The sequence below is a fragment of the Gadus morhua genome, chromosome 12 (genome assembly GCF_902167405.1).
Source record: "Gadus morhua chromosome 12, gadMor3.0, whole genome shotgun sequence".
NCBI classification, from domain to species: Eukaryota; Metazoa; Chordata; class Actinopteri; order Gadiformes; family Gadidae; genus Gadus; species Gadus morhua.
In genome coordinates, this window is record NC_044059.1 from 26385921 (window position 1) to 26397404 (window position 11484).

General features: G+C 50.4%; 1 protein-coding gene across 1 annotated transcript in view; it reads left to right on the plus strand.

Annotated features, from left to right (window-relative positions):
* fbn2b (fibrillin 2b) overlaps positions 1-11224 on the plus strand; it is a gene marked incomplete at its 5' end in the record, with an annotated part of 37151 nt that extends 25927 nt beyond the window's left edge. Inside the window, 16 exons of the mRNA XM_030372442.1 lie at positions 1-71; positions 485-550; positions 672-797; positions 2775-2894; positions 3078-3200; positions 3631-3762; positions 4261-4386; positions 4805-5011; positions 5809-5934; positions 6152-6274; positions 6701-6817; positions 7605-7733; positions 8493-8612; positions 9135-9366; positions 9741-9900; positions 10783-11224. The exon at positions 1-71 is cut by the window's left edge and continues 82 nt beyond it. Coding sequence (XP_030228302.1) covers positions 1-71; positions 485-550; positions 672-797; positions 2775-2894; positions 3078-3200; positions 3631-3762; positions 4261-4386; positions 4805-5011; positions 5809-5934; positions 6152-6274; positions 6701-6817; positions 7605-7733; positions 8493-8612; positions 9135-9366; positions 9741-9900; positions 10783-11160 — 2356 coding nt within the window. The remainder of the gene's footprint in view (positions 72-484; positions 551-671; positions 798-2774; positions 2895-3077; positions 3201-3630; positions 3763-4260; positions 4387-4804; positions 5012-5808; positions 5935-6151; positions 6275-6700; positions 6818-7604; positions 7734-8492; positions 8613-9134; positions 9367-9740; positions 9901-10782) is intronic.
* Between the last annotated feature and the right edge of the window lie 260 nt (positions 11225-11484).

The window sequence follows — 11484 nt, forward strand, 5'->3', positions numbered from 1 at the left end:
GTGCTGCTGCAGCAAGATGCCCGGCGAGGGCTGGGGGCTGCCCTGCGAGCTGTGCCCCCGCGAGTCCGAGGGTGAGCCACGCACGCCAACACACATCAGCACGCACGCACAGGCTTGCACAACACACAAACATACATACACACACACACACACACACACACACACACAGACGTTACAGAGATTCATGCACACGCTAACATACACACACACACATGCATGGGCTAATACACACGCATGCACGTGCTAACACACACGCGCACGCACAAACACATATATGCACACACACATATATGCACACACACACACACACACACACACACATGCAAACACACAGATTCACACACAGATTCACAAAGATACACAGACACACACAATGTGAATGTTGACTTATACTGACTTAAACACACACACACACACACACACACACAAACACACACAAAGTGCAAAACCTGGATTATAACCTATTGCTGTTGTTTCCCTCCAGTTGCCTTCGACAGTCTGTGTCCCTACGGCCACGGAGCTCTGCCTGGGCTGGGAGACGCTCGAGAAGGTGAGAGCGCCTCGACCCTCCATCGACTACTGATAACCCCAGGATGCAGGGCCGGACTCGTCTCGATACATTTGGCAAAGCAACCATCGTGTCCCCTTTGCTCTCCCTTGTTTGTGTGTAGATATGAACGAGTGTCTGGACAACCCCGGCATCTGCCAGAACGGCATCTGCATCAACACGGACGGCTCGTTCCGCTGTGAATGCCCCTTCGGTTACAACCTGGACTACACTGGAGTCAACTGTATCGGTGGGTAGAGTTGTTCCCATGCGGCATCGGTATCGGATATTACCCCGTTACTGCCTTAAATGCAGTTTTTGGCATGGGCCGCGCGGGGAAAGAACATCACAAACACGTGCCGTGTTCATTAGTTTGTTAATGGTCGGAGTTGGAAAGTTGGAACGCTTCATCTCAGACCAACGTGCGTTCGAGCTACAGATGCTCACGCTTAACTACCAGAATTAAAATGTATTATTGTAATTAAAGATTATAAATGTAAATGAACTAGTTCTGAAAAAATATTTCGTCGAAATTAAGAGAACCGACTAGACGATGCTTTCATCATAGGAGAAACCTTCAATAAGAACAATCGCTATTAGTAGTTATAATGCTAGATGCTGTATCGTATCGGTATATACTCAGTGTTGGCCGATGCTCAAGTTCATGAATGAAAAAATTGTATTGGAAAATCTCTATCTATCTCTAAAATAACTGCACCGAATGCAGAGAAGCTGTAGGAGGATGATGCACATATAAGTACATACATATGAGTACCGGTACATATAACATATAGGGCCCTATATTAACGGGGCCCTTGTGTCTGAAACACAAGTGAGAAGCGCCAAGCGCAAGTAGCTTTGTGGGCGGTTCTATGGCATAACTGACTCTTGCGCCCGACGCAAGAGTCATGGGTTGGTCTGAAGGGTTGGTCTGAAGGGTTGGTCTGAAGTAGCCTAATTGCCCGTAGGTGTGGTTTTCGCCATAACGTGCAATAAACCCATGAGAGAGCCATCTCCCATCCCCTTTAAGAGCCATGAGCGCATTTGAATCTGACGAGTTGATATTTTGACGTTGCGTTTGCAGTCTCCGATGAGCATGACCATTGACCAGATGAATTTCAAACTTCCAATGGCTCAGTTTATGGCCAAATAATATGGCCTGATTCACACATGGAATAGCGTTTTCTTCCACAGCTTCAGAAATACTGAGTCCTCAAATAAATCTCGGCAAAGAAAACTTATCACACATATGATATGCGGTAACTGTGGTTCTATTTAATGATATACCCAATACATTAAAAAGCTTTGTTTCTTACCAGTATTGTATGCATTATCGTTATCAACTTGTGTTCCTAATAGGCATGTGTCCCCCTGTTAATATACATTGCCATGGACTGTATTATGCGTTACGTGTTTAGTTTGTGTGTGTTTAAACTGATGGACGCACACAAGAGCGCCCGCATTCATTAATTATTTTACACAGACACACACGCACCGCATTCATTCATTCTTTTTAACACTCACTCGCTGTAAAACAATGTTTTCTCACGATCAAAGAGTTATCAAGCCTAAGGGTTATGGGCTTGTACACGATGTCTGTGTCAAGAAAATATGTGTTTATTGTACGGTGTTTGCAGAAGCATTGATTTAAAAGTACAACTTATTACCGCTGTATCAGCTGTTCTTTCCCAAATAATTTACCAAGAATGGGTGGCTAGGTAGATGAGAGAAGCAAAGTGTATGCGCGAGGTGCACAAGCAACATTATGCATGCGCCCTTAAAATAGCATCTGAACAACGCGACACGTGACTTAAAACCAGGTATTTCCTGGTTTGTGGCGCAATTGTTTTCTGAAACTGCAAAATTGCACCAGGGAACGTTTGCGCCAGAACACGCCTCCTCCTTTTGCCGAACCGCCCCTTGGGGCGCAAGATCATTCCCTAATTTACCGACGCATGGCGGTGGTGGGAAAAGAATGCTCTGCAGCAATTGCAAAATAGCAACGACACATGCGTCAGTGTAGAAAGTCAATTGCGCCGGATGCAAGAAAGGGCCCATAATGTTTATGAGCTTGTGAAATGTCCTCGTGGAGATTGGTCTTCAGAGGTTATTTTGTGAGTGCATCAATTGCTGCCTCTCAGCGTGTGAGAAGGTGATTGTGCCTGTGTGGATTACCCTGCTCACCTTTATCTCTCACTCTCTCTCTCTCTTTCTCTCTCTCTCACAGACACTGACGAGTGCTCCATCGGCAATCCCTGTGGGAATGGAACCTGCACCAACGTGGTGGGAGGCTTCGAGTGCTCCTGTCAGGAGGGTTTCGAACCTGGGCCAATGATGACCTGCGAGGGTACGTTTACACCCTACACACACACACAGACACACAGACACACAGACACACAGACACACAGACACACAGACACACACACACACACACACACACACACACACACACACACACACACACACACACACACACACGTGAACAAAAAAATTCCAAGATGTGAGTTTAACCAGATCTCTCTTTGTTCAGACATCAACGAGTGTTCCCAGAATCCCTTGCTGTGCGCGTTCCGCTGCGTCAACACCTTCGGCTCCTACGAGTGCATGTGTCCTACGGGATATGTGCTGCGGGACGACCATCGCATGTGTAGAGGTAAGGGCCACCCTCAACGCCATACAGCACTTTTATAGTCTCTCTCTCTGTCTCACTCCTTTTCTCTCTCTCTCTCTTCTCATTCTCCCTATATCTCTCTGTCTCTCTGTCCGTCTCTCTCTCTCTCTCTCTCTCTCTGTCTCTCTGTCTCTCTGTCTCTCTGTCTCTCTGTCTCTCTCTCTCTCTCTCTCTCTCTCTCTCTCTCTCTCTCTCTCTCTCTCTCTCTCTCTCTCTCTCTCTCTCTCTCTCTCTCTCTGTGCTGCTCACTGCTTCATGTGTATCTATGTCCCCTCTACCATACTCTCATATACATTGATGTAGTCATAACAAAACACTTGCTATCCTTCCCATCTGTCACCACCACCACCACCATCATCACCATCACCACCACCACCACCACCACCACCACCACCACCACCACCACCACCAGACCAGGACGAGTGTGCGGAGGGCATGGACGACTGCGAATCCAAGGGGATGTTCTGCAAGAACCTGATCGGGACCTTCATGTGCATCTGCCCGCCGGGCATGCAGCGCAGGCCAGACGGGGAGGGCTGCATGGGTGAGGAGCCCACCCGCCGATACCCCCCAGTCCCATTCACCGACCAAACCCCCCCCCCGGGGCCCAGAACCTCACGGGGTCCCGGTCGCTCCAGCCCATTCGGGGCGGCATGTGGCTCAGGATGGAGCTGGTCACCGGAAGGTTGCTGGTTCGATCCCCTAGCCCCACATCTCACCCTAACTACTCCCGACGAGCTGGCTGTGACTCCGCCATATGGCACATATAGCGCTCGCTAAATAAATGCAGTCCATTTACCATTGGCGTAGCCGAGAGGCAACGCTTTGCGCCATCGATTTTTGTTTTAATTATAGAATATAATTAAAACTAATACTTTCTCGGTAAAAAAACGGGGCTGTCTGTTCAGCTGTCGGGCGTCGTCCGTTAACAACCTCGCTGTTCCAAGGCGGGGGAAAAACTTTAAACGCGGCTGCGGGAGAAGGTCCTTGAAGCGGACGATGTTATATGCACGCTCATGACAGCCCTCTGCTCCGCCGACAGATCTGAACGAGTGCCGCGCCAAGCCCGGCATCTGTAAGAACGGACGCTGCGTCAACGCCGTCGGGAGCTACAAGTGCACCTGCAACGACGGCTTTGAGCCCAGCTCCACCGGGACGGAGTGCATCGGTGAGGGAACGGCGATCTGTCTGAGAGGACCTGCAGAGCGCACACACACACACACACATACACACACACACACACACACACACACACACACACACACACACAGAGACACACACAGAGTCACACACACATATAGACATCGATAGACCCATATAGAAACACACCAACACACACACATACCCAAACGTAAACACACCCACACACATATAGACATTGATAGACCTGCATAGCACGCACACGCACGCACGCACGTGCGCGCACACGAACACACACACACACACACACACACACACACACACACACACACACACACACACACACACACACACACAGAGACACACAGCCAACGGCATATCGTCCTATGAGTTAACCGACCGTCCGTCGTCGTCGTCCCCCCCCCGTCTCCCCGTCTCCCCTCCAGACAACCGCCAGGGCTACTGCTTCGTGGAGGTCCTGCAGACCATGTGCCAGCAGTCGTCCACCAACAGGAACAGCGTGACCAAGTCCGAGTGCTGCTGTAACGTGGGCCGCGGCTGGGGCCCCCAGTGCGAGCTCTGCCCCCTGCCTGGGACCGTCCAGTACAAGAGGATGTGCCCGCTGGGACCCGGATACACCACCGACGGCCGGGGTGAGACCTGGGTGGAAGCTACGGCGTGGTGGCACTGTTAGCCGTTAGCACTGTCGGCCGTTAGCGCTGTCGGCCGTTAGCGCTGTCAGCCGTTAGCACTGTTAGCTGTTAGCACTAGCAGCCGTTAGCACTGTTAGCTGTTAGCACTAGCAGCCGTTAGCACTGTTAGCTGTTAGCACTAGCAGCCGTTAGCACCGGTAGCTGTTAGCACGGCTGTTTCAATTAAAGGGTATCTATTTTTGTGAGGCTGATTATGAATTAGAAACAATTGCAGAATGTATCCGCCGGTGACTTTGAAAGTGAGAGTGTTCACTCAGATGTATGATAGGGAGATCGACAGGTGGTAAAACGGTGTCACTATGATGGTTATTTATGGACGGTTTTGGATAAAGTAACAGGGAAAACAATTTTTTTTTGGTTTTATCCAAAAGGATGTGGAAGGATTCTGTGTCTGCTTACTGTTGCAGTTGTTGACGCTTTTCTTTCTTCCTAAAAATATTCTGCGAGTCTTCACGCCAACCGTAGCCGGATAACGATGTGTTATTTCTCCGGTGCAGAGCACACAAATAGGTTGCTCTGAATTGCTCTGAATTGATGGTGTAGTTTGGCAGAAGGTACAGGTTATTAAGTCGGAAAAGGAGCAGTGCACTTATCATCCCAAAGTCATAAAAGGGGATGAGACAATGAGCCCGCCGGGAAGGTTTTATGTTTGGGTGTGTTAAGTGCCTGCCAGGTTTTATGTCTATTTCTATATATGTTTATAAAATATCTGCGCCTGTTTTTAAAATATCTTCCAGACATCAACGAGTGCCTGGTGATGCCAGACCTTTGCAAAAACGGCCAGTGCATCAACACGATCGGGTCCTTCCGATGCCACTGCAACGTGGGCTACAAGACCGACTACACTGGAACAGCTTGTGTCGGTACGGACCATTAGACTACTGTTAAACTCCCCCCCCTCCCCTCCGACCCCATTATCCTCACACCTTCTATCTCTATGTTTCCCAATATCCTACCCCATGCGTTGTCTCGTTTAAACAGGCAAGACAAGCAGCGAGATGCCTTCCCCTCTCTGTCCCATACGTTTCAAACAACCTTCCTTTCAAACCCTGAATCGTTTGCTCGGTCTTCCTGTTCTAGATACCGACGAGTGTGCCCAGTCTCCCAAGCCGTGTAACTTCCTGTGTAAGAACACAGAGGGCAGCTACCTCTGCTCCTGCCCCAGGGGATACACCATGCAGCCGGACGGAAAGACCTGCAAAGGTGGGTCCGGCCTGGAGCCAACCCTCAACACCTTCGTTTGATCTGTGAACCGACCAGGACAATCTTGTTGAGACAAATGTTTACAACGGCAGTTTGGTGCCTTCGTTGCTCATAATATCGTACGTTTAAACGCCAATCGATCGGGTTGCGCAGCCCGATCGCATCGTTGAAAAACGTCGATAGAGACTACCGACAAAAGTATCTATCTTTTGTTCTTTATTGTAGCACTTAAAAGCAGTCACTCTGTTATTTTAGTTTGTCAGTTGTGTGATGTTTTATGAACCTTAAATGATTCTTGCACTGTTAGGGGGTATATCTGACGAATGGTTGAATGCACTTACTGCCAGTCACTTTAAGCAAAAAAAAAAGTCACTTTTTAAATAAATCTTCCTCTAAGCGTTCCTCCCCCACTCTGTCTCCCTCCAGATCTGGACGAGTGCTCCACCAAGCAACACAACTGCCAGTTCCTGTGTGTGAACACCATCGGGGGCTTCACTTGCAAGTGCCCCCCCGGCTTCACTCAGCACCAGACGGCCTGCATCGGTGAGTAGGTGCCGCTGGGTCGGAGCCAGCCACAGCCACAGTCTGCCGCCTCAGACCCCCCACCGCCTCGCTCCTCGCCGCTCCTCGCGCCGTGCTGTAGATGAAGTGCTGGCTCAGCCACCGCTTCATCTAGCGGTGAGGAGCGATAAGGGCCTCCCTTTAGTGGATCCCATCTCTTAGAAGGTCAGCGGTATAATGGGATGGATGTAATGAGCAGGGCTTGATTTTGGCACCCGTCTCCCTCTCCCACGCAGGCTTTTATGCACATTTTTACAAAATATGTTCTGAATGTACTGTTGATCTTGCAAGCTGTCGTCTTGCTCTGCCCACTCCTTTGAAAAGTGGGGGGGGGGGGGGGGGGGGGGGGGCAGATGGGGGTTTCAACTTCTCCAGGAGATGCAGGCCGTACTATAGTGTCTGGTCTTCCCTGAGTTATCTATCTTCTGTCCATTAACGTATAGATAAATATAACATTATGTCCACCGGATAGTCCACAAGCCAGTTGCTCCTAAACCTACTAAGTCGCTAGACTGCAGAACAGTAAAGCGAGGACAAATCCTTGAAGACTCGTCGTTCTGCCGTGTGGCCTTCACTTTGGATGCCTTCATGACTCATATTAACGTTTTTCTGTGGAACAGAACATAACTTGTTATTTGTATCCCCCCCTCACACACACACACACACACACACACACACACACACACACACACACACACACACACACACACACACACACACACACACACACACACACACACACACACACACACACACACACACCCTGCAGACAACAACGAGTGCAACGGGCAGAGCACTGCGTGTGGAACGCGAGCGTCCTGCATCAACACTCCCGGGAGCTTCAACTGTGAATGCACCAAGGGCTTCTCTCTGGACACCGCTGGCACGGAGTGCGAAGGTACGACCAACACAGACCCCTCCCTGTAATGCTAGCAGATTTTAATGCAGCCTTCTTGGTATAGAGAGAGTGGAAGGCTTTCTAGTCAAGAATGGCTGCTAGAGTTCAAATCAAAGAGCGACGGGTATGTGTGCGTGTTTGTGTGTTTTTATGGATGTGTGTGTGTGTGTGTGTGTGTGTGTGTGTGTGTGTGTGTGTGTGTGTGTGTGTGTGTGTGTGTGTGCGCGCGCACATGTGTGTGTTATGCAGGTCTATCAATGTCTTGTGTGTGTGTGTGTGTGTGTGTGTGGGTGTGTTTACGTGTCGAAGATTGTGATTGGTTGGCTAATGAACGTAGCTGGTAAGTGTAAGATATTGTGACATAGGGTTTGACTTTTTGGTCAAGAATGGCCGCTACTTCAAATCAGAACGTTGACTTTGAGAAATGAAACGACAAACCGTTCTCTGTGAACAGATAAATAGTAAAAAATCTGATGGCAGACAAGCGCAAATCTTGGGGGACGGGACGTTTCATGTTCCTTTGCTGCGTATTCTTCCAAACCATCATGTTGCTGGAGGTGAAGATCTGAAGAAGGTGCCTGTTCTAAACGCTTCGTTCGGTAGAGTATCTCCATAACCAAACAGGGAACAAGGAGTGACGCCGCCCCCGTTCAGCGGTCGGCCTTCACCCTGAAGGTGTGCTAGCAGCCGCAGCCGCGCAGGACGGCCGGATCCCAGGCGACGCGTTACCTCACCGCTTCTGTTTGTGTGTTTCCTCAGATGTGGACGAGTGCGGCAGTAACCACCGTTGCCAGCACGGCTGTCAGAACATGCTGGGGGGCTTCCGCTGTGGCTGCCCCCAGGGATATGTTCAGCACTATCAGTGGAACCAGTGCGTCGGTGAGTCCTTGGATCGCTGTGCTCATGGATCCTAGTAGACAGCACCTAACTACCCACTGACTCATGATCTGAAGTGCTGTAAGGGGATCACCGACAAGGGCCTTCGGTTAATGCCATTAGCACTGTACATTTCTGTTATAGATTATATATTTTGAATATTATATAAGAATTTTAAATGACTACAACCCTTTTGAAAACATTTATTTTTAAAGCAATTCAACACTCAATTAAATATTAAATAAAATGAAAATAAAGTACTGATATGTTTCGAAATCAGGGATTGTATTGAGACTATCTCTCACATTTTCTCTCCTTCCGCTTCCTCCTCCTCTTCCTCCTCCTCTTCCTCCTCCTTGTTGTCCTTATCCTTTTCCGCTTCCTCCTGCTTCTTCTCCACCTCCTTCACCGCCTCTTCCTCCTCCTCCTCCACCTCCTCCTCCTCCTTCACCTCCTCCACCTCCTCCTCTTCCTCCTCCTTGTTGTCCTTGTCCTCTTCCTCCTCCTCCTCCTCCTCTTCCTCAGATGAGAACGAGTGCCAGGGAGGGTCCGTGTGCGGAGGAGCCTCGTGCTACAACACGCTGGGCAGCTTCAAGTGCGTGTGTCCGTCGGGCTTCGACTTTGAGCAGGGGGCGGGCGGCTGCCAGGACGTGAACGAGTGCTCCATGGGGGGCAACCCCTGCAGCTACGGCTGCTCCAACACCGACGGAGGCTACCTGTGCGGCTGTCCTGGAGGATACTACCGGGCCGGACAGGGGTAGGACAGCGTCATACGTCCAACAGGGGCCCCCTTCCCTAATTAAACACATCAACTTTGATTGGCCATCTCTGCCAAGTCTGTCTGTGCCTTGGAACCATTTGGATCGATTTAATATTTAATTACTAAATTAGTCTGGACATGCCGACGGTGCAGAGAGTGCATGATGTATAGTTACAGTCAACCGGGGTGTACCCCAGTAAACGTCACTATAATGATATCTATCTCCTTTGCTGCCAGTGACTTCATTAAGCATACTCATTAATGTGTGTGTGTGTGTGTGTGTGTGTGTGTGTGTGTGTGTGTGTGTGTGTGTGTGTGTGTGTGTGTGTGTGTGTGTGTGTGTGTGTGTGTGTGTGTGTGTGTCCGTCCAGTCATTGCATCACCGGGCCAGGGTTCCAGGGTCAGTTCGCTGGTGAAGGGGAGGAGGACGAGAGCCTGTCCACCGAGGGCTGCTACGAGTGCAAGATCAACGGAGGAGGAGGAAAGAACGAGAGGCACAGGCGCAACGCTGAAGACAACAAGCTGGGACAGGTGGGAACACTTCAACCTTACCCACACCTCAAGATCCAACTCTAACCTCACCCATATCCTTAACCTTATACTACCCTTAACCATACCCTAAAATCAAACCCTAACCTCAACCGTAACCTGAATCCGAACCACGTCCCTAATCCTAAAACCTTACTAACCCTAACCCTGAAACCCTTACCTTACTTTACCCTTAATCTTACCCCAAACCCTAGCCTCAACCGTAACCTGAATCCTGACCACAACCCTAATCCAAAAAACCCAGTAACCTTATGACATATCCTTTCTTCACCCGTTTCGTGTGATAGCTCTCATCTAATGGTTTCCGAGTATACATGGTTCATCAGTTTTCAAAGAAACCTCTGTGCGCTCATTTCCATTATCTTTGAACACTAGCATTTGAGGACCACTTACAAATCAGGATGCAATCATCATATTGCAGCCTAGATAATGAATAAAAGGGAAATGGTAAATGTAATGTCATTTTATTAAATGAATCCAAAAACTTTTCTTCCAAACCCTTTAGTGGACTCTGTCTGCTCCGGCAGAGTTCCTTCCTTCAAACATGACGCTGCCCTGTATCAGATTCAGAATCAGAATTCATTTTATTACATTCTTATCGTACAAGTATACAAGAGTACAATTCTTATGCTTGGCCCCTCGACACACACATAGCAGCAACAATACAATATGAAGTAAATAGGTATTTAAAAATAGAAAAATATGAAGAAATAACTCAAAATAAGTACCAGAAATAAGCTACAGAAATAAAGTGATCAATTGATCACTGTGATCACTATCAGCCACGGTGAGTTGGTGGTCTCCCATCTCCGTCTCACCTCCTCTCATCCCCCCCCCCCCCCACCCCCCCCCCTCTCTTCCCAGGAGCCGCATGTGAGCATGGCCAGCGTGGACACCCAGGCCTCCATCCCCATCAACCTCACCCTGTCCTCGCTGCTCAACAAGGAGCCCCTGATGGAGCTGCTGCCCGCGCTGCAGCCGCTGGAGCACCACGTGCGCTACGTCATCTCCCACGGCAACGCCGAGGAGCACTTCCGCCTGACGGAGCGCCGCGACGGCAAGAGCGTGCTGCGGCTCGGCCGGCGGCCACCGCCCGCCGGCTCGTACCGGCTGGAGATCGCCAGCCGGCGCCTCTTCGGGCCCCGCCGGCTGCGGCAGCTGGAGAGCCAGCACGACAGCGACTACCTGCTCGGGGAGATCGGCGACGCCCTGCGCATCAAGCTCCACATCCACCTGCACTGAGTCCCGACGGGTGCGCTTGGACTGAACCCTGATCCCCTGATCTCCCCCCCCTCCTCCCCCCCCCCCCCCCCCCCCCCCCCCGAGTACCCCTACACCCCCCCCCCCCCTCACCCCCAACCCGACCCCGAACTCACCGCGACCACCACCACCACCACCACCGCCGCCGCCCATGCCTTAGTCCTTGGACCTTTTAACCTGACCCCCCCCCCACCCAACCCGGCACCCTGACCGGACCCCCACCCATTGGAGTGTTGGGGTGGGGGGGGGAAAGAAGCGCTATGAAAGACAACGCAAGCAGCGCGACTCCGACCACCGCCACTTTGT